The sequence below is a fragment of the Oncorhynchus masou genome, chromosome 6, assembly GCF_036934945.1.
Source record: "Oncorhynchus masou masou isolate Uvic2021 chromosome 6, UVic_Omas_1.1, whole genome shotgun sequence".
Classification (NCBI taxonomy): Eukaryota; Metazoa; Chordata; class Actinopteri; order Salmoniformes; family Salmonidae; genus Oncorhynchus; species Oncorhynchus masou.
Genome location: NC_088217.1, coordinates 19834221 through 19859872, shown reverse-complemented (window position 1 = coordinate 19859872; position 25652 = coordinate 19834221). Strand labels below are relative to the sequence as shown.

The 25652-nt window shown below is 44.6% G+C and overlaps 1 protein-coding gene across 3 annotated transcripts in view; it reads right to left on the bottom strand.

Moving 5' to 3' along the window:
* Positions 1 to 5040: 5040 nt before the first annotated feature.
* Positions 5041 to 25652, bottom strand: part of LOC135541483 (ubiquitin-associated protein 2-like) — a 30444-nt gene continuing 9832 nt past the window's right edge. For 2 of the 3 annotated variants that reach the window (XM_064967793.1, XM_064967794.1), the window contains exons 6-27: positions 22508 to 22642; positions 22348 to 22414; positions 22142 to 22239; positions 21819 to 21871; positions 21451 to 21521; positions 20835 to 20985; positions 20366 to 20657; positions 19690 to 19952; positions 15437 to 15624; positions 14852 to 15125; positions 14501 to 14537; positions 14238 to 14406; positions 12020 to 12068; positions 11452 to 11917; positions 11174 to 11265; positions 9396 to 9446; positions 9203 to 9293; positions 8662 to 9030; positions 8449 to 8553; positions 6750 to 6820; positions 6316 to 6498; positions 5041 to 5973 (exon numbers count right to left, since the gene is read on the bottom strand). In XM_064967793.1, the coding sequence (XP_064823865.1) occupies positions 5878 to 5973; positions 6316 to 6498; positions 6750 to 6820; positions 8449 to 8553; positions 8662 to 9030; positions 9203 to 9293; positions 9396 to 9446; positions 11174 to 11265; positions 11452 to 11917; positions 12020 to 12068; positions 14238 to 14406; positions 14501 to 14537; positions 14852 to 15125; positions 15437 to 15624; positions 19690 to 19952; positions 20366 to 20657; positions 20835 to 20985; positions 21451 to 21521; positions 21819 to 21871; positions 22142 to 22239; positions 22348 to 22414; positions 22508 to 22642 (3371 nt within the window). In that variant the 3' untranslated portion in view covers positions 5041 to 5877. The remainder of the gene's footprint in view (positions 5974 to 6315; positions 6499 to 6749; positions 6821 to 8448; positions 8554 to 8661; positions 9031 to 9202; positions 9294 to 9395; positions 9447 to 11173; positions 11266 to 11451; positions 11918 to 12019; positions 12069 to 14237; positions 14407 to 14500; positions 14538 to 14851; positions 15126 to 15436; positions 15625 to 19689; positions 19953 to 20365; positions 20658 to 20834; positions 20986 to 21450; positions 21522 to 21818; positions 21872 to 22141; positions 22240 to 22347; positions 22415 to 22507; positions 22643 to 25652) is intronic. The other variant, XM_064967795.1, reaches the window with a different exon arrangement.

The following is a 25652-nucleotide window of genomic DNA, read 5'->3' as shown; positions in this document are numbered from 1 at the left end:
CTGAACAGTTGCATATCGCGGGGACTATTCGATGCTATTGCAGTCCACCACAGTGTGTTTTTGTGCTGGTCAAGGGCAGTCAGGTCAGGAGTGAACCAAGATCTTTATCTGTTCTTAGTTCTGCATTTTTTGAAAGGGGCATGCTTATCTAAGATGGTGAGGATATTACTTGTAAAGAACGACCAGGCATCCTCGACTGATGGGATGAGGTCAATATCCTTCCAGGATACCCGGGCTAGGTCGATTAGAAAGGCCTGCTCGCATAAGTGTTTTAGGGAGCGTTTGACAGTGATGAGGGATGGTCGTTTGACCGCAGGCAATGAGGCAGTGATCGCTGAGATCCTGATGGAAAACAGCAGAGGTGTATTTGGAGGGCAAGTTGGTCAGGATAATGTCAATGAGAGTGCCGATGTTTACGGATTTAGGGTTGTACCTGATGGGTTCCTAATGATTTGTGTGAGATTGAGGGCATCCAGCTTAGATTGTAGGACTGCCGGCATGTTAAGCATATCCCGGTTTAGGTCACATAACAGGACGAACTCTGAAGCTAGATGGGGGCAATCAATTTACATATGGTGTCCAGGGCACAGCTGGGAGTGGAGGGGGGGTCGATAACAGGCGGCAACAGTGAGAGACATTTCTGGAAAGATTAATTTTTAAAATTAGAAGTTCGAACTGTTTGGGTATATACCTGGAAAGTATGACAGAACTTTGCAGGCTATCTCTGCAATAGATTGCAACTCATCCCCCTTTGGCAGTTCTATCATGACGGAAAATGTTGTAGTTGGGTATGGAAATCTCAGAATTTTTGGTGGCCTTCCTAAACCAGGATTCAGACACGGCAAGGACATCCGGGTTGGCGGAGTGTGCTAAAGCAGTGAGTAAAACAAACTTTGGGAGGAGGCTTCTGATGTTAACATGCATGAAACCAAGGCTTTTTCGATCACAGAAGTCAACAAATGGGGGTGCCTGGGGACACACAGGGCCTGGGTTTACCTAAAGGCTATCAAAATCTGGTCGTCTAGAGCTTTGGGGACAAAGAATAAAAGGATCAGATTTCTGGGCGTGGTAGAATAGATTCAGGGCATAATGTGCAGACGGGTATACGTGTACGACAGCATGTTCTAGGTACCGCCAATATCCAACATCTTCGCACAGCCATTGAAGAGGTCACCAGATACTGTTTTTATGATCTACACCCCTATCTTAAATTATGCCCTAATCTATGGAATACAGATACCTTATTTCAATTGACTAACTATCTGTCACAAGTTGCGTTTATTTTGGTTCAGAGTATTTCCATGTGGCTAGAATTGCAGCTAATGCTTTGTAAAAGGGGATAGTTACCATTGAAGTTCCCTGAGCCAGGAATGACTGCAGCTGGTTGCGCGCTCATTGCATCATTAAAAGAAGCAGTAATAAGGCCTCTCTTGAAAAAGCCAGCCCTTGACCCATAAATTATAACAAACTATCGGCCTATATTGAATCTTCCATTCCTCTCAACGTTTTTATAAAGTGGTTGCGCAGCAACTCACTGCCTTCCTGAAGACAAACAATGTATAGGAAATGCTTTTGTCTGGTTTTAGACCCCATCTTAGCACTGAGACTGCACTTGTGAAGGTGGTAAATTACCTTTTACTGGCATCAGACCGAGGCTCTGCATCTGTCCTCGTGCTTCTAGACCTTAGTGCTGCTTTTGATACCATTGATCACCACATTCTTATTGAGAGATTGGAACCCAAATTGGTCTACACGGACAAGTTCTGGCCTGGTTTAGATCTTATCTGTCGGAAAGATATCAGTTTGTCTGTGTGAATGGTTTGTCCTCTGACAAATCAACTGTAAATTTCGGTGTTCCTCAAGGTTCCGTTTTAGGACCACTATTGTTTTCATTATATACAGTGGGGCAAAAAAGTATTTAGTCAGCCACCAATTGTACAGGTTCTCCCACTTAAAAAGATGAGAGGCCTGTAATTTTCATCATAGGTACACTTCAACTATGACAGACAAAATAAGAAAAAAATCCAGAAAATCACATTGTAGGATTTTTAATGAATTTATTTGCAAATTATAACAAAAGTTTATCTCAAAACTTTGTTATATACCCTTTGTTGGCAATGACAGAGGTCAAACGTTTTCTGTAAGTCTTCACAAGGTTTTCACACACTGTTGCTGGTATTTTGGCCCATTCCTCCATGCAGATCTCCTTTAGAGCAGTGATGTTTTGGGGTTGTTGCTGGGCAACACGGACTTTCAACTCCCTCCAAATATTTTCTATGGGGTTGAGATCTGGACACTGGCTAGGCCACTCCAGGACCTTGAAATGCTTCTTACGAAGCCACTCCTTCGTTGGCCGAGCGGTGTGTTTGGGATCATTGTCATGCTGAAAGACCCAGCAACGTTTCATCTTCAATGCCCTTGCTTATGGAAGGAGGTTTTCACTCAAAAGCTCACGATACATGGCCCCATTCATTCTTTCCTTTACACAGATCAGTCGTCCTGGTCCCTTTGTAGAAAAAAGCCCCAAAGCATGATGTTTCCACCCCCATGCTTCACAGTAGGTATGGTGTTCTTTGGATGCAACTCAGCATTCTTTGTCCTCCAAACACGACGAGTTGAGTTTTTACCAAAAAGTTCTATTTTGATTTCATCTGATCATATGACATTCTCCCAATCTTCTTCTGGATCATCCAAATGCTCTCTAGCAAACTTCAGACGGGCCTGGACATGTACTGGCTTAAGCAGGGGGACACGTCTGGCACTGCAGGATTTGAGTCCCTGGCGGCGTAGTGTGTTACTGATGGTAGGCTTTGTTACTTTGGTCCCAGCTCTCTGCAGGTCATTCACTAGGTCCCCCCGTGTGGTTCTGGAATTTTTGCTCACCATTCTTGTGATCATTTTGACCACACGGGGTGAGATCTTGTGTGGAGCACCAGATCGAGGGAGATTATCAGTGGTCTTGTATTTCTTCCATTTCCTAATAATTGCTCGCACAGTTGATTTCTTCAAACCAAGCTGTTTACCTATTGCAGATTGTCTTCTCAGCCTGGTGCAGGTCTACAATTTTGTTTCTGGTGTCCTTTGACAGCTCTTTGGTCTTGGCCATAGTGAAGTTTGGAGTGTGACTGTTTGAGGTTGTGGACAGGTGACTTTTATACTGATAACAAGTTCAAACAGGTGCCATTCATACAGGTAACGAGTGGAGGACAGAGGAACCTCTTAAAGAAGAAGTTACAGGTCTGTGAGAGCCAGAAATTTTGCTTGTTTGTGACCAAATACTTATTTTCCACCATAATTTGCAAATAAATTCATAAAAAATCCTACAATGTGATTTTCTGGATTTTTTTCCTTCTCATTTTGTCTGTCATAGTTGAAGTGTACCTATGATGACAATTACAGGCCTCTCTCGTCTTTTTAAGTGGGAGAACTTGCACAATTGGTGGCTGACTAAATACTTTTTTGCCCCACTGTATTTTCCCTCTTGGGGATGTCATTTGAAAACATAATGTTAACTTTCACTGCTATGCAGATGACACACAGCTGTAAATTTCAATGAAACATGGTGAAGCCCCAAAATTGCCCTCGCTCGAAGCCTGTGTTTCAGACATAAGTGGATGGCTGCAAACTTTCTACTTTTAAACTCGGACAAAACAGAGATGCTTGTTCTAGGTCCCAAGAAACAAAGAGATCTTCTGTTGAATCTGACAATTAATCTTGTTGGTTGTACAGTCGTCTCAAATAAAACTGTGAAGGACCTCGGCGTTACTCTGGACCCTGATCTCTCTTTTGACGACTGTTTCAAGGACAGCTTTTTTCCATCTACGTAACATTGCAAAAATCAGAAACTTTCTGGCTTTTTCCTATAGAGCTCCATTTTTGTGGAATGGTCTGCCTACCCATGTGAGAGACGCAGACTCGGTCTCAACCTTTCAGTCTTTACTGAAGACTTATCTCTTCAGTGGGTCATAATATTGAGTGTCGTCTGGCCCAGGAGTGTGAAGGTGAATGGAAAGGCTCTGGAGCAACGAACCGCCCTTGCTGTCTCTGCCTGGCCAGTTCCACTCTCTCCACTGGGATTCTCTGCCTCTAAATCTATTACAGGGGCTGAGTCACTGGCTTACTGGTGCTCTTTTCTGCCTTCCCTAGGAGGGGTGCGTCACTTGAGTGGGTTGAGTCACTGACGTGATCTTCCTGTATGGGTTGGCGCCCCCCCTTGGGTTGTGCCGTGGCGGAGATCTTTGTGGGCTATACTCGGCCTTGTCTCAGGATGGTAAGTTGGTGGTTGAAGATATCCCTCTAGTGGTGTGGGGGCTGTGCTTTGGGTTATATCCTTCCTGTTTGGCCCTGTCCGGGGGTATCATTGGATGGGGCCACAGTGTCTCCTGACCCCTCCTGTCTCAGCCTCCAGTATTTCATTCTGCATTAGTTTGTGTCTGGGGGCTAGGGTCCTGTTGTTATATCTGGAATCCTTCTCCTGTCTTATCCGGTGTCCTGTGTGAATTTAAGTATGCTCTCTCTAATTCTTTCTCTCGGAGGATGCCTCATGACTACCTGGCCGTGCTGCTGCTCCAGTTTCAACTGTTCTGCCTGCGGCTCTGGAATCCGGACGTGCTACCTGTCCCAGACCTATTATTTGACCATGCTGGTCATTTATGAACATTTGAACATCTTGGCCATGTTCTGTTATAATCTCCACCCGGCACAGCCAGAAGAGGACTGGCCACCCCTCATAGCCTGGTTCCTCTATTGTTGCTTTTCTGTAATTGGGTTGTGGAAATATACATTTTAAGAGCCTGCCTTCTGCATAATGGTCATACATGGTATTCATGAAACTGCAGATTGCAAATTTAAGGGAAAAAAATGTATGAATCAAATCATGGACAGTCCCTGCTTGCTTATCCTTGATTGTTGCCAGGTAAACGGGGTGTCATTCAATGCGGAGTAGACAATTCCCGAACACAGCTAATGGAACTTTGAATAACTAAACAAAGTACAAGGCATGTTGTGATTACATGTAAGCAAGCTTCCAAAGATCAAACCTTTGTATCTTAGTTTCAAAGTGGGAAAGGAGTTTATTTCACCCTGTGAGTTGAGTGACTAAACCAATGGTTGAGTACATGTGTTGAATCACAAGAATATGCTGAGTGACTGGTTTACAGTACGGTATCATGTGGACCTGCAATGTTTTGTATAATAATCCAATAAAATACATTTATTATTCATAACTGTTCAGAACTTTTATTTGTTGGACAATGAAGATTAAACCAATGTTATTGACATCCAATGCCTGGCTGTCACACATCAGCCAACTAAAGGTGGGAATCAAATGTTGGAATAAAGGGGCGAAAAATAAAAAACTCAAGCTATCAACAACTTAAGTCACCCTCAATAGAAAAGAGTTCAAATGGGAGAGACCGAAGTTACAAAATAAAAAGCTTTAAAAAAAGGCTTCACCATGAAAAATGATGCTTAGCAGTAATGTACATCAGGGTCATGTATGCATACAAAAATCATCCACGCCACATGATGCTTGTTCTGGTTCAAGTATATTCACCATCAACTTCATAATTACTTCTCATGATCTGTGATGCTCATCTTCCTGACATTTTGAAATAAAACAAAACATCCTTCAAAAAAATAAAACAAATGCAGAAAACCACATTTCATGTCCTACCAATACATATATACTGTATAAATACATACATAAATATATTTTACATACAACAGCCATAAATTTGAAAAGGGGAATATTGAGTAGGGGGGGATGGGTGGTAGTGTGTTTTAGCTCGGTGCTGTAAAATAGTTTGTCCTTCGATGGTCTGATCAGTCAAGATAGGTGGGCACGCTGTAGTATATACACTCAGACACACAACCCTGTCAGTTGCCCCAGTATGGGGAGCTGCCGTAGCTGGACTTGTTGACCTGGCTCTTCTGCTGGATGCTGCTAGACTGGCCTCGCTGGCTAGGACCGCCCTGCAAACGGAGATGAGGACACCGTCACAAACTGGACATGAACATCACAAGTAAGGTACCAACACTGATACACAACAAAGACGTAATGGGAATATAAACCAAAGGTGGGCTATGTGATGGCTTGTGTGAGTGCAGACTTTTGTTCAAGCAGCATTATATCTGATTGACCTAAATCAGTCTTGATTGAAGACTTGATGGGTAGGTGATACTGCTTGTCTAGAACAAAAGCCTGCAACCGCACCAGCGCATTATAGGATTGTCCACCACCATCTAACCAGTGCCGTTGTGTGGCATGTTAAAGCAAGTTTTTGCAGATGAGTGTTTGAGAGGAGTGTGTGTTACCTGTCCGTCCTGAGCCAGGTGATGGTGCAGCATCTGGGAGTGGGGTTGCTGGTGGGCAGGCTGCAGGATGTGGAGGAAGGGGGCAGGAGCATAGCCCCCTGGGGCCCCTCCAGGACCCCCCAGAGCTGAGGGCAGGTTAAAGGGAGGGGGAGTCCCCGTATGGAAACCCTGCTTATCAAAGGACTAGAGAAAGACGGAAGGAGAGCAAAGTAGAGGTCAGCGATTAGGTTTCTCTGGTGGAAAACAAACATGGAGAAACAAATACCATCACTGTTAAGCCCTGGCAAGGACTTGAATTTCAATTCTAATTGACAAGAGATTATTATTATTATTGTGTATCTTATCCTAGGAAAATAAGCCCTGTTGGACTAATGGGTATTGTAATGAACTAAACAAAATTAGAAATACAAACATGACTACATCAAAGATCTCACCTGGGTCTTGTTGTAAACACTGCCACTGATTTCTGGGATCCCGGTGTTGCCTGACGTCACAGAGATGCCACCTAGCGTACGACAAAATATAAAATACTATAGTTGAAAAAAAACATTCAAATCACAGAATTACTTAAGTAATAAGTAATGAGGTGTGGTAGTGCCTTCAGAAAGTATTAAGACACTTTGACCTTTTCCACATTTTGTTAGGTTACAGCCTTAGTCTAAAATTTATGAAATAGTTTCCCTCCCTCAATCTACACACAATAACCCATAATGACAAAGCAAAAACAGGTTAAGAAATGTTTGCTGATTTATAAAAAATAAAAACCCCTGAAATACCACATTTACATAAGTATTCAGACCCTTTACTCAGTACTTTGTTGAAGCACCTTTGACAGCGGTTACAGCCTCGAGTCTTATTGGGTATGACGCTACAAGCGTGGCACACCTGTATTTGGGGAGTTTCTCCCATTCTTCTCTGCAGATCCTCTCAAGCTCTGTCAGATTGGATGGGAAGCATTGCTGCACAGCTATTTTCAGGACTCTCCAAAGATATTTGATCGGGTTCAAGTCCGGGCTCTAGCTGGACCACTCAAGGACATTCAGACTTGTCGCAAAGCCACTCATGTTGTCTGGTCTGTGTGCTTAGGGTCATTGTCCTGTTGGAAGGTGAAACTTTGTGCCAGTCTGAGGTCCTGAGCACTCTGGAGCAGGTTCATCAAGGATCTCTCTGTACTTGGTTTCATCAGACCAGATAATCTGGTTTCTTATGGTCTGAAAGTCTTTCGATGTCTTTTGACAAACCCCAAGTGTGTGGTCATGTGCCTTTTACTGAGGAGTGGATTTCGTATGGCCACTCTACCATAAAATGCCTGATTGGTGGAGTGCTGCAAAGATGGTTGTCATTCTGGAAGGTTCTCCCTTCTCCACAGAGGAACTCTGGAGCCCTGTCAGAGTGACCATTGGGTTCTTGGTCATCTCCCTGACCAAGGCCATTCTCCCCTGATTGCTCAGTTTGGCTGGGCGGCCAGCTCTAGGAAGAGTCTTGGTGGTTCCAAACTTCTTCCACTTAAGAACGTGTTCTTGGGGACCGTGAATGCTGCATACATTTTTTGGTACTCTTCCCCAGATCTGTACCTCGAGACAATTGTGTCTCGAAACTCTACAGACAATTCCTTCAACTTCATGGCTAGATTTACCACAACTACAATCAAGTTGTAGAAACATCTCAAGGATGATCAATGGAAACAGGATGCACCTGAGCTCAATTTCAAGTCTCATAGCAAAGGGTCTGAATACCCCCCTTATTGCTATTATAAACTGGTTACCAACTTAATTAGAACAGTAAAAAGTCATTTTTGTCATACCCATGGTATAGTCTGATATACCAAAGCTTTCAGCCAATCAGGGCTTGAACCACCTAGTTTATAATGCCTCATAAAGCATGCCAGAACAGCTTATGACACTATACTTTCAAAATAATGTATCAAATGTTTTTGAAATGATAAGTTACTGACAATATTATGTATTTATTTAACCTTCATTTAACCAGGCAAGTCAGCTGAGAACCAGTTACAATTTTCAAAAATTAAAAAGACAGAAACATGGACAACTCCCGAGACAAAATAGTTCAAGCATGGTAACAATAGGGGGACAGATGGTAGGTAAGATGACAGTGAAGTGATGGGTGATGTACCTTTACCAGCACCTGTAGCAGCAGATTTGGCCTGACTCTGGGATGAGTTGCTGTAGCCTTTGCTGTAGTCCACTCCTGCTTGGCCTTGGGTCAGGTCCTCATACCCTGAGGACACCACAACAACATACTGACATCAACTCTGTCCTTTCCTCAGTGGTCGACTAGATTGTTGGTGTTTGTGTGCGTCTCGCTCGCTATCTCACTGTAACCGACCTGAGCTGAAAGTGTGCTGACCATAGCCACTGGGCTGCTGCTGGAAGGGGCTTGCTGAGGGGTTACCCAGACCCACACCGTGCTGTTTGGCTGGCCCTTGTCCCTGGGGCATGAACATGGTGTGGCCGTACTGGAAGGCAGCGCCGGGCATCCCGGGATAGTAGGGCAGGCCCGTGTAGCTGTAGCCCGGTGGGAGGAAGGCCTGCTGCTGCTGGCTGCTGTGGTGGCCCTGAGGCTGGGGCTGGCCTTGAGGCTGAGGGGGTTGAGGCTGGGCCTGGGTCTGGCCTTGTTGGGGCTGCTGTTGGGCTGACAAGTTGCTGGGGGGTGCAGGGGAGGTGGAGTCACCCCTGCCAAACTTTGTGACTTCACCTGCAGAAGGGGTGGGAGGGTGGGAGGCATGGAGGTGTCCGCTAAGTGTCTGTGATTGTGCCGGATGCAATTTTCAAACAAATATATTTTTTTTTACAGGAATTTGTTTCAATAGGCTGATTCCAATAAGTTGACCGACGAGTTTGAGAGTAGCGCTGCCAGAGTTGCTTACCTGAGTAGGGGTTATTGGCGAGGCTCCCATCTCTGCCAGAGAGTGCTGTGGGGCCAGGGAATGTGATTCCGTAATAATCCTGCAAAGAGGGCTTTACACAGGGAGACAGGATCAGAAAGGACATCCTAATGCTTGTCCTGTCTTTTCACAAACACTTTCATTGATTAGTGAAGGGTAAAGGGTTGAGACTCACCATAGGCAGTCTGGACTGCAGCATGTGGAGGTCCTCATAGCCATAGATCTGCTGTGGAATACACAGGGCAAGTACAGTCAATTGGAGGAATCGTAAGTCCAGATAACAAAAGACAGATGCTTTGAAAGTAGTTTATGGGACAGGTGAGACAGTTGCACGCACGCACACTAGTGTTACTGAAACCAGATTTAGTATCACAATATTCAAATCAAATGTTATTCGTCACATGCTTCATAAACAACAGATGTAAACTTAGTCAGTGGTGAAGAAATTGTGATACTTGAGTAAAAGTATAGATACCTTAATAGAAAGTTACTCATGTAAAAGTTAGTCACCCAGTAAAATACTACTTGAATAAAAATCAAAAAGTATTTGGTTTTAAATATACTTAAGTGTATTTTGGCAATTAGATTTTCTTTTTATACTTAAGTATACCATTTTTTATATATTTTTTAAATATACTTGATTTTACATTTTAGGGATAGCCAGGGGCACACTCCATCACTCAGACATCATTTACAAATGATGCATTTGTGTATAGTAAGTCGGCCAGATCAGAGGCAGTAGGGATGACCACGTGTTCTCTTGATACGTGTGGGAATTGGACCCTTTTCCAGTCCTGCTAAACATTCAAAATGTAACAAGTACTTTTGGGTGTCAGGGACACTTATAATACATATATAGCCAAGTATGGAGTCAAAAGTACATTATTTTCTTTAGGAATGTAGTGAAATAAAAGTAAAAGTTGGCAAAAATATAAATAATAAAGTCCAGATACCCCAAAAAATGACTCCCTGTCAGTTCTTGGTGACAGGGGAGCAGTATTGAGTAGCTTGGATGAATAGCGTGCCCAGAGTGAACTGCCTCCTACTCTATCCCAGATGTTAATATATGCATATTAGTAGTATTATTGGATAGAAAACACTCTGAAGTTTCTAAAACTGTTTGAATGATGTCTGTGAGTATAACAGAACTCATATGGCAGGCGAAAACCTGCAAAAAATCCAACCAGGAAGTGGGACATCTGAGGTTTGTAGTTTTTCAAAGCTTGGCCTACCGAATACACATTGAGATATGGATGAGGACGCACTTCCTAGGGCTTCCACTAGATGTCAACCGTCTTTAGAAACTGGTTTGAGGATTCTACTATAAAGGAGGGGCTCATGAGACCTCTGAATCAGTGGTCTGGCAGAGAGCCTCGGTTTCATGACGCACGCTCCCAACAGAGTTACCTCTCGTTCCAATGCTTTTCTGAAGACAAAAGGAATTCTCCGGTTGGAACATAATTAATGTTTTATGTTAAAAACATCCTAACGATTGATTCCATACATCGTTTGACATGTTTCTAAAGGACTAACGGAACTTTTCGAGTTTTTGTCTGGATGAAGTGCCTGCGCCTCATAAAAATGGATTACTGGGCTGAACACGCTAACAACAAGTGGCTATTTGGACATAAATGGAACTGGAGCCAGTTCTGTCAAGTTGTGGGAAGTGGAGGTATAATGTTTTCATTAGAAGGCATGCTGTCGCTTGCTTTTCAAAAGTGGCACATTTGCAAGAGGACTGACTAGCTTACTTCTGCCCCCTTAAGATTCAGACAAATTACTAGACAGACACGATCCTCTCAATCCGTATATGACGTGAGACACATTTGACAGAAGTACCGAAAGTAAAAAATAATCTAGTTCCAAACTGTTTTTTATGTTGTAGTATTGAAAAAGTACCGAAGTTGTGGTATACCGTGCAACACTAATGCACACACACACTCACTCATTTACCGGGTAGGCTGGCAGCAGGCCCCCTGGGCCCATGATGTACTGGTTGGGCAGTAGTGGGGGCCCTCCCTGGGACAGGTTAGGATGAGCTTTACCTGGATAATACAAGGATACACACTGCTTCTAGACAATACAGTTTCACTTGTATGCTTCATGTTTCTGGCTAACTCTGTGTGTGTGTGTGTGTGTGTGTGTGTGTGTGTGTGTGTGTGTGTGTGTGTGTGTGTGTGTGTGTGTGTGTGTGTGTGTGTGTGTGTGTGTACAAATATATTTGTGAGTACCAGTTGAGGAGGAGAGCAGTGGTGCGGTCCTGGGGGCCGAGGAGAGGTTTGATTGGGCTGTGGTTCCATTGGCGCTGAGCCCCAGTGCTTGGCTGGCGTGTAGCCCGCTGGTGCCACCCATGCTATTGACCATACTGTTCATGTGGCTCATGGTGCCCATAATGTGAGCCATGCTGCTGTTGACCTGGTGCAGAGACTGGGCCGGGGCCTGGTGCAGCGACTGAGCCTGGGCCTGGTGCAGCGACTGAGCCTGGTGCAGCGACTGAGCCTGGGCCTGGTGCAGCGACTGAGCCTGGTGCAGCGACTGGGCCTGGGCCTGGTGCAGCGACTGAGCCTGGTGCAGCGACTGGGCCTGGTGCAGCGACTGGGCCGGGGCCTGGTGCAGCGACTGGGCCGGGGCCTGGCCAGTTGAGTAGGAGCCAGACGAGGGCGCCAGAGAGCTCACACTACTGTCCACACTGGTGTACTACAAAGAGAGGGAGAGAGAGAGAGTTAAGGAGGAGATTGTACTCTGCATAGACCTCTCTAAAATAAATGTACGTGTGAGTGTGTGTTAAGCCATACTCACAGTGAGAGAGCTTGAGCCGAGCACTGAGGAATGACTACTGCTGCCATGACTACAAGGTAGAGAGAAGAAGACCCCTTAACTTTATCCACATTTTGTTACGTTACAGCCTTATTCTAAAACGGATTAAATTACCCCCCCCCCAATCTAAACACAATATTCCATAATGATGAAGCGAAAACAGGTTTTTAGAATTTCTTGCAAATTGATTAAAAATAAAAAACAGAATTCATGATTTGGAAAGGCACACGCCTGTCTATATAAAAAGTCCCACAGTTGACAGTGCATGTCAGAGCAAAAACCAAGCCATGAGGCCAAAGGAATTGTCTGTAGAGCTCTGAGACAAGATTGTGTGGAGGCACAAATCTGGGGAAGGGTACCAAAAAATGTCTGCAGCATTGAAGGTCCCCAAGAACACAGTGGCCTCCATCATTCTTAAATGGAAGAAGTTTGGAACCACATAGAATCATCCTAGAGCTGGCCGCACAGCCAAACTGAGCAATCGAGGGAGAAGAGCCTTGCTCAGAGAAATTTCTGACAAGAGCTCCAGAGTTCTTCTGTGTAGATGGGAGAACCTTTCAGAAAGACAACCATCTCTGCAGCACTCCACCAATCAGGCCTTTATGGTAGAGTGGCCAGATGGATGCCCTTCCTCAGTAAAAGGAACATAACTGCCCGCTTGGAGTTTGCCAAAAGGCACCTAAAGGACTCAGACCATGAGAAACAAAATCCTCTGGTCTGATGAAACAAAGATTGAACTCCTTGGCCTGAATGCCAAGCGTCACACCCGGAGAAAACCTGGCACCATCCATATGGTGAAGCATGGCGGTGGCAGCATCATGCTGTGGGGATGTTTTTCAGGAGCAGGGACTGGGAGACTAGTCAGGATTAAGGCAAAGATGAACGGAGCAAAGTACAGAGAGATCCTTGATGAAAACCTGTTCCAGATTGCTCAGGACCTCAGACTGGGGTGAAAGTTCTGTTAAGGGATTTTTTTTATATCAATGATGACTAATTATGTATACATTTCAATCAGGACTGACTAATCCGAATACTATTATGTTACTGTACATGTATGAATTCTCTCTCTTGCTCCCAGTATTGAATATAATGTAGTCAAGAGTTTAGAACAATGACGGTCTGTTCCTTGGTACAAATGAATGAACTATCTCCAGACTGTCTAGAATGCTTATCTACACTGACTGACCTTGGCTCTAGGCGAGGAGGGAAGGCTTGAGATCTATAGAGCCTTTCTACCAGTGTCAAGAAGAGACGGAACATTTTGAAAACGCTGACGTCATTTTCAGTTTATAACCTGTGGTATTATAACCTGTATGAACTCAGTACTCTCTTGATTAAAGGCTGTTACTTGACTTTAAGACCGGGACTCTGTCCATTCCTATAAAATAAGGGTCATACAAATCCTTATGCATTGACAGAGTGTTTAATTCTGATTGGGAATTAAATCAGAGGAATTAAATTCCTTCAACAGGTTCACCTTCCAACAAGACAACGACCCTAAGCACACAGCCAAGACAATGAAGGAGTGGCTTCGGAACAAGTCTCTGAATGTCCTTGAGTGGCCCAGCCAGAGCCCGGACTTGTACCCGATCAAACAGAGACCTGAAAATAGCTGTGCAGCCACACTCCCCATCCAACCTGACCGAGCTTGAGAAGAGAAGATTGGGAGAAACTCTCCAAATACAAGTGTGGCAAGCTTCATATCCAAGAAGACTCAAGGCTGTAATCGCTGCCAAAGGTGCTTCAACAAAGTACTCTGTAAAGGGTCTGAAACCTTATGTAAATGTGATATCAGTTTAACATTTTTTCCACATTTGCAAAAATGTCTAAAAGCCTGTTTTTGCTTTGTCATTATGGGGTATTGTGTGGAGATTGATAAGGGGAAAAAGTATTTAATCAGTTTTGGAATAAGGTTGTAAAGTAACAAAATGTCGAAAAAGGGAAGGAGCCTGAATACTTTCCGAATGCACCGTATAAAGGACATTCATTCATTTATATACACACACCACTTGCCTTCTGCTCTTGATTTAGATATATTCACAATCAAGTATATTCATCTCAATAGATACTAGAAGTTAACTGCATTCGTAGCCTATAGTGGCAAACTTGAACTCAGTATGCATAAATTGCCTCTCACTCATGTCAATACAAGCACACATCCAAAGACGTCAAGGGAAAAGTGAGTAGATGTGTGTGTTACCTGCTCAGTGTTGTCAAGCTGACAGAGGGCATGTCGTGTGGCAGACTGGGAAGTGCTGAGCTGTGGGGGGGTATGGAGGAGGGCATGAGGGCAGAGGGGGCAGGAGCACTGCTGGTACTGATGCTCGGAGAGGGAGATTCTGGCTTTGGAGTGGAGGAGGCTGATGAAGCTGGGAAGAAAAAGAGAAGGAGAAACAATCACAATTTAACTACAAAAGTTGCAGCACTGAATGAATGATTGATTTCATGAAATGTGTTACTTACTGTCCATCGCAGACGTCCTCACACTGTTCAGACCGTTCTGTTGAGACGAGCAAACGACCAAGTTTGTATTCTTCACTCAAGTCAACTTATCTTTATTATCCGACAGTGGGAAATTATTTTATCATACAACAACAACTGGTGCGTCTCACAATTACACAAGCCATGACAGTGCGGAAGGGTCTTATTCATTAGTGCACACCGTAGCAAAACATTTTGCAATGGAAAATAAAAACAAACGCTTCTTATTGGACAAGTTCAGGTCGTTCCTCCATGTTTCAGTCCGTTTGGTGCCGAACGACTACGACTCTGGTGGCCTTCAATGTTAGATAGATAACCTAAACATCGACTCACCATGATTGGTCCGGGGGCCTCTTTGCTCTGGGAGAAGGCCAGGCGTGAGTGAGGGGCCACAGGCCCACAGTCATAACCGCTTCCCAGTGAGACGAAGGGAGAAGTGGAGGAGGAGGAGGGCACTGAGGAGGACATGGAGGAGGAGGGAGTGGAGGAGCTGACCATACCCATAGCGGAGGGGGCGAGGCTGGGCATGGCCACCGACGGGGAGTGGTAGATGGGCTCAGAGGAGGACAGAGGGAGGGGAATAGAAAGAGGGGTGCCCATAGATTCACTGGTGACAAACAGAGAAGAAGGTTTTAGTTATAAACATGCCATAAGTACATAGTATAAAGTATTCAAATAGACTTCTAGTTCAAGGGGTGTGGTTGCATGCTCTTCAGTCTGTTGGCCACCCCTTTGATCTGTTCAGGAGAGTGCAACATAACAGAATACATATAGCTAGACATAGAATAACATAGAAATGTTGTGCAGAACAGATAGGATTGTCTATCATGCACAAAGGGGAATCACGTAAACTCGTTACTCTTCTATCTGCAACATTTAACCTAACTGAATACACCTGTGGTGGAAATTGTGACCCACCTGAGGGGTTTGGAGTAGAGGTTGGTCTGGCTCTGTGGGGCGGGGGCCCTGGAGGCCACGCTGACACATGTCTCCACGGGGCCAAAGTCCGGCAGGGCGGCCTCCGAGCCAAAGTCCAGCGCTCCGAACTGAACGTTGAGACCGGGGATGTCGGCAGAGCCGGGCATTTCCACCGCCGACGAAGGGATCTGGACAGGAGGGGAGGGAAAGCTCTCACTCAGAGTGGGCATACTGTCGGTAACATTATCATTTACAATCCTTGCATCTGAGAAGATCAGCCTGTGTAAGGATCTGCAAAGATATACTTATCTTGATCCCCAATAACCTCAAACGCCCTTAGCTTCTTAGTTTAGAGCAGTGCGCTACAATGCTGGGCATTGATCAAATTAAGCATCAAGACATTGATTAGATCAATCAGGTGTGTTAGATGGCGCCGGAGAAGAAGGCTGACGTAATACGTGTTCCTATCCAATTGTGTTTTTTTGTTCGTTTCTTGGCAGTGTTTGTAACTTATTTTGTACATAATGTTGCTGATACCGTCTCTTAAGATCGAAAATAACTTCTGGAGATCAGGACTGAGATTACTTACCAAGGACTGGCAGAATCCTTTTTTTCCTTTAACGAGTGACGAGCTCGATGCGAATGATATACTGCTTTCCCGGGAACAGGTCCAGATCCCCGTCATTTGCGTGAAGAGAAGGCGGAGAAAAAGGGGCCGGAGGGCGGTTTGCCTTCTGAGAATTCGTATGCGATTGAATAAACGCCCACCTCCTTCCATTCTGCTAGCAAACGTGAAATCTTTGGAAAATAAAATCAATGACCTACGCGGAAGATTAAACTACCAGCGGGACATTCAAAACTAATATCTTATGCTTCACAGAGTCGTGGCTGAACGACGACGTTATCAACATACAGCTGGCTGGTCATACACTGCACCGGCAAGATAGAACAGCGCCGTCTAGTAAGACAAGGGGCGGCGGACTAGGTATTTTTGTAAATAATAGCTGGTGTACAAAACTCTGGACCACCTATACTCCACACACAAAGCTCTCCCTCGCCCTCCATTTGGCAAATCTGAACACAATTCTATCCTCCTGACTCCTGCTTACAAGCAAAAATTAAAGCAGGAAGCACCAGTGACTAAATCAATAAAAAAAAAGGTGGTCAGATGAAGCAGATGCTAAGCTACAGGACTGTTTTCACGGACTCAGAGCGAGTGACGGCTGAAACGCTATTAGCGCACGCTAACTAGCCAACCATTTCACTTCGGTTACACCAGCCTCATCTCTGGAGTTGATAAGCTTGAAGTCATAAACAGCGCAATACTTGACGCACAACGAAGAGCTGCTGGCAAAACGCACAAAAGTGCTGTTTGAATGAATGTTTACGCGCCTGCTTCTGCCTACCACAGCTCAGTCAGATACTTAGATACTTGTATGCTCAGTCAGATTATATGAAACGCAGGACACGCTAGATAATATCTAGTAATATCAACCATGTGCAGTTAACTAGTGATTATGATTGATTGTTTTTTATAAGATAAGTTAGCACAGTTTTACCAGCAACTTACCTTGGCTTACTGCATTTGAGTAACAGGCAGTCTCCTTGTGGAGTGCAACGAGAGAGAGGCAGGTCGTTATTGCCTTGGACTAGTTAACTGTAAGATTGGATCCCCCAGAGCTGACAAGGTGAAAATCTGTCGTTCTGCCCCTGAACGAGGCAGTTAACCCACCGTTCCTAGGCCGTCATTGAAAATAAGAATGTGTTCTTAACTGACTTGTCGAGTTAAAAATATTCAATAAAGGTGTATAAAAAATATATATATATGTATAAAAAAATGTTTTTTCCAGAATTCCGATTGTTATGAAAACTTGAAATCGGCCCTAATTAATCAGCCATTCCGATTAATCGGTCGACCTCTAGTACATACCCCAACCAGAAGCCATGGAGTACAGGAAACATCCGCACTGAGCTAAAGGTTAGAGCTGCCATTTTCAAGGAGCGGGACTCTAACCCGGAAGCTTGTAAGAAATCCCGCTATGCCCTCCGACGAACCATCAAACAGCCAAAGCGTCAATACAAGACTAATATCGAATCGTACTACACCGGCTCTGATGCTCGTCGGATGTGGCAGGGCTTGCAAATTATTACAGACTACAAAGGGAAGCACAGCCGAGAGCTGCCCAGTGACACGAGCTAAATTCCTTTTATGCTCACTTCGAGGCAAATAACACTGAAACATGCATGAGAGTATCAGCTGTACCGGAAGACTGTGTGATCACGCTCTCCCCAGCCGATGTGAGTAAGACCTGTAGACAGGTCAACATTCACAAGGCCGCAGGGCCAGAAGGATTATCAGGACATGTACTGCAAGAATGCGCTGACCAACTAGCAAGTGTCTTCACGTCTGAGTCTGTTTGAGTCTGTTTTAAGTAGAACACCATAGTCCCTATGCCCAAGAACACTAAGGTAACCTGCCTAAATGACTACCGACCAGTAGTACTTACGTCTGTAGCCATGAAGTGCTTTGAAAGGCTAGTCATGACTCGCATCAACACCACTATCCCAGAAACCCTAGACCCACTCCAATTTGCATACCACCCTAACAGATCCACAGATGATTTTTGTAAAAAAAAATATATTTTACCTTTATTTAACCAGGCAAGTCAGTTAAAAACAAATTCTTATTTTCAATGACGGCCTAGGAACAGTGGGTTAACTGCCTGTTCAGGGGCAGAACGACAGATTTGTACCTTGTCAGCTCGGGGGTTTGAACTTGCAACCTTCCGGTTACTAGTCTAACACTCTAACCACTAGGCTACCCTGCCGCCCATATCTATTGCACTCCACACTGCCCTTTCCCAGCTGAACAAAAGGAACACCTATGTGAGAATGCTATACATTGATTACAGCTCAGCATTCAACACCACAGTGCCCTCAAAGCTCATCAATAAGCTAAGGACCCTGGGACTAAACACCTTCCTCTGCAACTGGATCATGGACTTCCTGACGGGCCACCCCAAGGTGGTAAGGGTAGGTAACAACATCCGCTAATCTGATCCTCAACACAGGGGCCGCTCAGGGGTGCACGGCCAGGCACGACTCCAACACCATCATTAAGTTTGCAGATGACACAACAGTGGTAGGCCTGATTAACGACCACGACGAGACAGCCTATAGGGAGGAGGTCAAAGACCTGGCCGTGTGGTGCCAGGACAACCTCTGCCTCAACATGATCAAGACAAAGGAGATGATTGTGGACTACAGGAAAAAGAGGACTGAGCACGCCCCCATTCTCATCGACGGGGCTGTAGTGGAGCAGGTTGAGAGTTTCAAGTTCCTTGGTGTCCACATCACCAACAAACTAACATGGTCCAAGCACACCAAGACAGTCGTGAAGCGGACATGACAAAACCTATTCCCCCTCAGGAGACTGAAAATATTTGGCATGGGTCCTCAGATCCTCAAAAGGTTATACAGCTGCACCATCGAGAGCATCCTGACCGGTTGCATCACTGCCTGGTATCGCAACTGCTCGGCCTCCGACCGCAAGGCACGACAGTGGGTATTGCGTACGGCCCAGTACATCACTGGGGGCAATCTTCCTGTCATCCAGGACCTCTATAACAGGCGATGTCAGAGGAAGGCCCTAAAAATTGTCCAAGACTCCAGCCACCCTAGTCATATATTGTTCTCGCTGCTACCGCACGGCAAGCGGTACCGGAGCGCCAAGTCTAGGTCCAAGAGGTTTCTAAACAGCTTCTACCCCTAAGCAATAAGATTCCTGAACTAATCAAATGGCTACCCAGACATTTGCACCCCCCCCTTTTATTCCACTGCTACTCTCTGTTATCATCATCTATTCATGGTCACTTTAATAACTCTAGCTACATGTACATATTACCTCAATTACCTTGACTAACCGGTGCCCCCCTGTGTATGGTCTCGCTATAGTTATTTTACTGCTGCTCTTTAATTACTTGTTACTTTTATTTCTTTATTGTATTTTTTTTTTAAACTGCATTGTTGGTTAGGTTGAAATAAGCATTTCACTGTCAGGTCTACACCTGGTGTATTCATCCCATGTGACATTTGATTTGATTTAGAACTAGGCTAAGAGCCTTGATAGCAAAGGTTGACCATTACTGACCTGCACACTGTGTGAATCTCGGAAGTCTTTCCTTGATTCCCCCGTCTTTGATTCCTTGACTTCACACAGGGAATCGGGGAAAGACTTGACTCTGGTTCCTTACCTTGGAGGTGGGAGGTATCCTTCGTTTCTGAGCCTTTAGTTGAGGAACGCGGTGCTGCTGCTGCAGCGAGCTGCTGCCCTCAGGGTCCGGCCCTGCGCTGGGGGCAGGCTTGGCACCGATGGCGGCCAGGGGGGGTCCCTGGCTGGGTGAGGGGGATTGGGCTGGCGGGGGGCTGGACTGGCGCGCCAGGGGCAGAGAGGGGGCGCCGTGTCTCTGGACTAGATGGCTCAGCACCAGGGACGGCTCAGGCAGTCTAAACTCCCCTGGAGGGCAAAAACACACAAACACAGATCAGATGAGCCAGGCATATGGACACAAACACCACATGAAGACATATGGTCATTTATATTTTGAAGCCATATGCCAGGTATTTTAAATGATAGATGAATTTGATAAATCTCTAACTAAATCTGATAAAAAGTGTTTGAGTGTGTGGTGGGTGTTGTTCTATCTTCGTGGGGATGTGAAATCCCACACAAGGACAGTAAAACAAGGAAGATTCTTCCTACGTACCCCACTAGGACAAAGACTATTTTAAACTTAGGGGTTAGGTTTATGGTTAGGCCTACATTTAGGGTTAGCAGTTAGGTGTTAAGGTTAGGGAAAATAGGATTTTGAATTTAAATAAAGTTTTGGTCCCCACGAGAATAGAAAAACAAGTGTGTGTGTGTCTCACGGCTGAAGTGGGAGGTGAGTGAGGTGGTGGTGGTGCTAGGCTCTGGGGTCTTGATGTCCCAGCTGGAAGTGGAAGGCGGAGAGAGGACCGGGGGCGCTACTCCTAACCCTGGGAGTCTACTCCCCAGAGAGGTGCTGCTGGTCCCCTGTGTGCTGGGAGGGGGGGCTGCCTGGGAGGAGGGGAGAGGACCCAGGCCTGGGCCCTTCAGCTGCTCCAAGATCTGGGCCCCTGGACTGGACTGACTCCTCTTAGACTGACCCAGGTCCCCAAAACCTGCCCCCAGCACTGACGACTGGCAGGGAGCGAGCGAGACAGAGAGTTAGCTTGGGGTGCTCGCAAATTGTTTAAGACATATTTTCAGAATGAATGGGGCGCTATGATAATACAAGAAAAAATATGGTGATCATGTACAGGAAATATGTATTTGAAAACTGTAAAGGAAACGAGTGTGTGGGAGGGTATGGCTCACCAGGGCGGCATGTGCGTAGCTGGTACTGCCTGTGCCGATGGCCGACCCGTTGCGGGCTGGGTGATGGTGGGAGTTTGTGAAGACCAGGCTCTGAGAGGAGGGGGCCTCTTCTCCTCCCACTGGCTTCTGCAGCATAGACACATGGTCCAGGCTACAGGAGATACACATAGAATTATTACAAAATAATACTATTTCTATTATACACATACACACAGTCAGAATGGGGACCTGCTTCAGAGATACACATCACAGCTACTATGAGAACCCGGTCTACAGGTGAAGGATCCATTCATCCAGGATATTGTGTCTGTATAGACCTGGGACAAACATATCACTCCATGGAATAAACCTGGCAAAAAGGTAAAACTGTTGTTTTCTGCACCGCTGGGCACTATTATTGTCCTGTATTTTGTGCGCCGCCCTATGGGACTCCCAATCGCAGCCGGTTGTGATACAGCCTGGGATCGAACCAGGGTCTGTAGTGACACCTCTAGCACTGAGATGCAGTGCCTAAGACCCTGCTCCACTCGGGAGCCCATATATATACAAACACAATACCAAAATCAGTGTTGAAATGTGCCCTAGTTGGTTGTGCGGATGTTGAGCAGGGAGTTACCTTTGCCCAGGTGTGATATGGTTCTGAGGTGCCGGTGCACTTGAGGCAGTGAACACTTTGGTCTCAGAGAGCTGAGGGAAGACAGAGAGAGGGTTACGGAGTTGGTGACAAATGCAATAGGCAGAGTTGTGAGATGCAAGCAAATCTATGGTTTTGTTAAATTACAATCCAAAATGGCCAATCTAACACTGTCCACTTCAAAGAAAGCTCCGTATCAACTAGCATAAACATTTTCAACAAACAACTAACGCAGTATGAGAACTAGTATATTGTATTTGTTCCATCTGAACATAAATCTCCAAAACGTGAACATAAGACTCACAGCTCCCTCCACCCCCTGACCACTACTCCCCAGTACTCAGACTCACATCCTCGCTCCAGTCCTCAGCAGCCCAGTCCTCCAGAGTACTCCTCCAGGCCACTGCATGGTAAACACCAGTGAGGGGTTAGAGGTTATTGAAGGTCAGAGATGAAGGGGGAAAAACAGAGGCTTTATGGAGAGGTGTTAGAATATGAACTGAAGTCTAGGGACATTTCCCTAGCACCAGTCGACAAGGAACATTAAAAACAATGAACACATCCTGAGAATACATCCAGAGTTGATATTTTTTCAACTCTGCACCTGGAGAAATTGGTGGATGTGTGCACACAATTTTTTGAAAAGCCCAGTGTTTCATGGTCCTGGCCTCACCTGTCCCGTCTGTGCTGTTGATAGCTCCTGACTCCCAGGAGTCATCTTGTGTGGTCCCTGTCCTCTGTTCTGCAGTGTAGTCTGCTGGGTTAAAGGTCCTAAGGAGAGGAGGGGTCTAGGTGTAAGAAAAAGCAGTGTACGAGGAACCAGACAGGTGTGTGTGTGTAAGAGTTGGTATGTGCAGGTGTGTATATTCCATAACTCACCCCATTCCCTGGGCTGAGAACCTGCTTCCCGCTGGCACCCTGCCCCTTCCTCTGCCTCCAGATCCGACTGTAGTACACACACAGACAGACACACACTAGGTCAACACACAGAAAGCATGGAACCAAACAAATTGTGTTTAGTTAAGATACCACAAGTTACCTGGGAGTGTTGACTGGAACATATGAGAAAGTGCCACTAAATGACACTCACCTCTACCCCCTCTCCCACCCCTGCGGCCTCGCTCTGACCCTCTGTCCACAGGGACCGCTTCCACACCATTCTCCTCTGGCCGCACTGCTCAGAGAGACAGAAAGAAAAAGGGAGAGAGGGGAAGGGACAGGACTTAGTAACTGGATAAAATGTGTTGCCTTTTAACCAATTCTGCTAAATAGTGCATCAATGACTAATAATGGCTTAGTGACAAATTGGCCGCCAATAAATTCTTAGTAAATGCTCCATGCAGTGTTACCTAATCCAAGGTATGGTCAATAAAATAAACACAGACTAATACTCTTTACAGACAGATTATATGGTATGTTGGCTATAAAAGAAATGCTGGCAATGTTTTATAGAGCCCAAATCATACAGTCCCATTTTTACCACATTCTTTTATAATCGCCCATGCACATGCCTGCAAGTTCAGGAATGGGAGTAGGCATGAGCGATGTGGGTGGACGTCTATTTTAATACATCCATTAAATATATGCCATCCCAAAGAAACCCATTATTAATGTGTTTTAGGCAGGTCCTAAGAAACATTAAGACTAATAAAATGTATTTTCAAAAGAATAGAAAGGCATATTTTGAGTTTAATTATGTTACTGGTCTGTGCACCCTACAGCCTACGCCATGCTCATGAAATCAATAGTTATTTTAACAGAGGACTCACTTTGGCTACCCTGATCACAGTCAACACATAAGAATATAATGTAACAGAATAAAATACAAATAATATTTCCCCACACAACTTTCACTTTTTTGATCCACGTTTTATCTCTTTCCTACCCTCACTCCGCTTTGTCAGGAACAGGCATAGGGTTGTACATTGAGAGTATCTTCATCGTCAATCTATACTTTCAAAAGCATGCAAGTCATTTCACAACCTCCGCTGGCTTTTGGAGTCATCTATATTAGAAGTTGACCAATTAATCGGAATGGCCGAATAATTAGGGCCCATTTCAAGTTCTCATAACAATCGGAAATCGGTATTTTTGGACACCGATTTGGCCGTTTTTTTTTATTTTATTTTTTTACACCTTTATTGAACTAGGCAAGTCAGTTCAGAACACGTTCTTATTTTCAATGATGGCCTAGGAACAGTGGGTTAACTGCCTTGTTCAGGGGCTGAATGACAGATTTTTACCTTGTCAGCTAGGGGATTTAATCTTGCAACCTTAACTAGTACAACGCTCTAACCACCGGATTACATTGCACTCCATGAGGAGACTGCCTGATACGCGAATGCAGTAAGAAGCCAAGGTAAGTTGCTAGCTAGCATTAAACTTATCTTATAAAAAACAATCAATCAATCATAATCACTAGTTAACTACACATGGTTGACGATATTACTAGTTTATCTAGCGTGTCCTGCGTTGCATATAATCGATGCAGTGCGTATTCGCAAAAAAGGACTGTCTTGCTCCAATGTGTACCTAACCATAAACATCAATGCCTTCCTTAAAATCAATAAACAAGTATATCTTTTTAAACCGGCATATTTAGTTAATATTGCCTGCTAACCTGGCTTGTTGCGAACTCTGTAAAGACTATTTCTTCCTAACAAAGACAGCCAACTTCGCCAAACGTGGGATGATTTAACAAAAGCGCATTTGCGAAAAAAGCACAATCGTTGCACGACTGTACCTAATCATAAACATCAATGCCTTTTTTTAAATCAATACACAGAAGTATGTATTTTTAAACCTGCATATTTTGCTAAAAGAAATCCAGGTTAGCAGGCAATATTAAAAAAAAATATATATATATATCCCATTTAGCAGACGCTTTTGTCCAAAGCGACTTACAAGTCGGCTGGGGCCACTACTTTTACATATGGGTGGCCCTACCGGGAATCGAACCCACGACGCTTGGCGTTGCAAGCGCCATGCTCTACCGACTGAGCCACACAGGACCACCAGGTGAAATTGTATCACTTCTCTTGCGTTCATTGCACGCAGAGTCAGTGTATATGCAACAGTTTGGGCCGCCTAATTTGCCAGAATTTTACGTAATTATGACATAACATTGAAGGTTGTGCAATGTAACAGGAATATTTAGACTTATGGATGCCACCCGTTAGATAAAATATGGAACGGTTCCGTATTTCACTGAATGAAAAACGTCTTGTTTTCGAGATGATAGTTTCCGGATTCGACCATATTAATGACCTACGGCTTGTATTTCTGTGTGTTATTATGTTATAATTAAGTCTATGATTTGATAGAGCAGTCTGACTGAGCGATGGTAGGCAGCTGCAGGCTCGTAAGCATTCATTCAAACAGAACTTTTATGTGTTTTGCCAGCAGCTCGTCGCTGTTCTTCAAGCATTGAGCTGTTTATGACTTCAAGCCTATCAACTCCCGAGATTAGGCTGGTGTAACCGATGTAAAATTGCTAGCTAGTTAGCGGGGTGCGCGATAATAGCTTTTCAAACGTCACTCGCTCTGAGACTTGGAGTGGTTGTTCCACTTGCTCTGCAAGGGCCGCGGCTTTTGTGGAGCGATGGGTAACGCTGCTTCGAGGGTGGCTGTTGTCGATGTGTTCCTTGTTCGAGCCCAGGTAGGGGCGAGGAGAGGGACGGAAGCTATACTGTTACACTGGCAATACTAAAGTGCTATAAGAACATCCAATAGTCAAAGGTATATGAAATACAAATCGTATAGAGAGAAATTGTCCTATAATTCCTATAATAACTACAACCTAAAACTTCTTACCTGGGAATATTGAAGACTCCTGTTAAAGGGAACCACCAGCTTTCATATGTTCTCATGTTCTGAGCAAGGAACTTAAACGTTAGCTTTTTTTACATGGCACATATTGCACTTTTACTTTCTCCAACACTTTGTTTTTGCATTATTTAAACCAAATTGAACATTGTTTTGTTTTATTTGAGGCTAAATTGGTTTTATTCATGTAATATATTAAGTTAAATATGTGTTCATTCAGTATTGTTGTAATTGTCATTATTACAAATAAATACAATTTAAAAATATTTTTTTTTTTACAACCGTCGATTGATTGGTATCGGCTTTTTTTGGTCCTCTAGGTCTAAACTTGATTTAGGCTACATTACTGAATGCTAAAT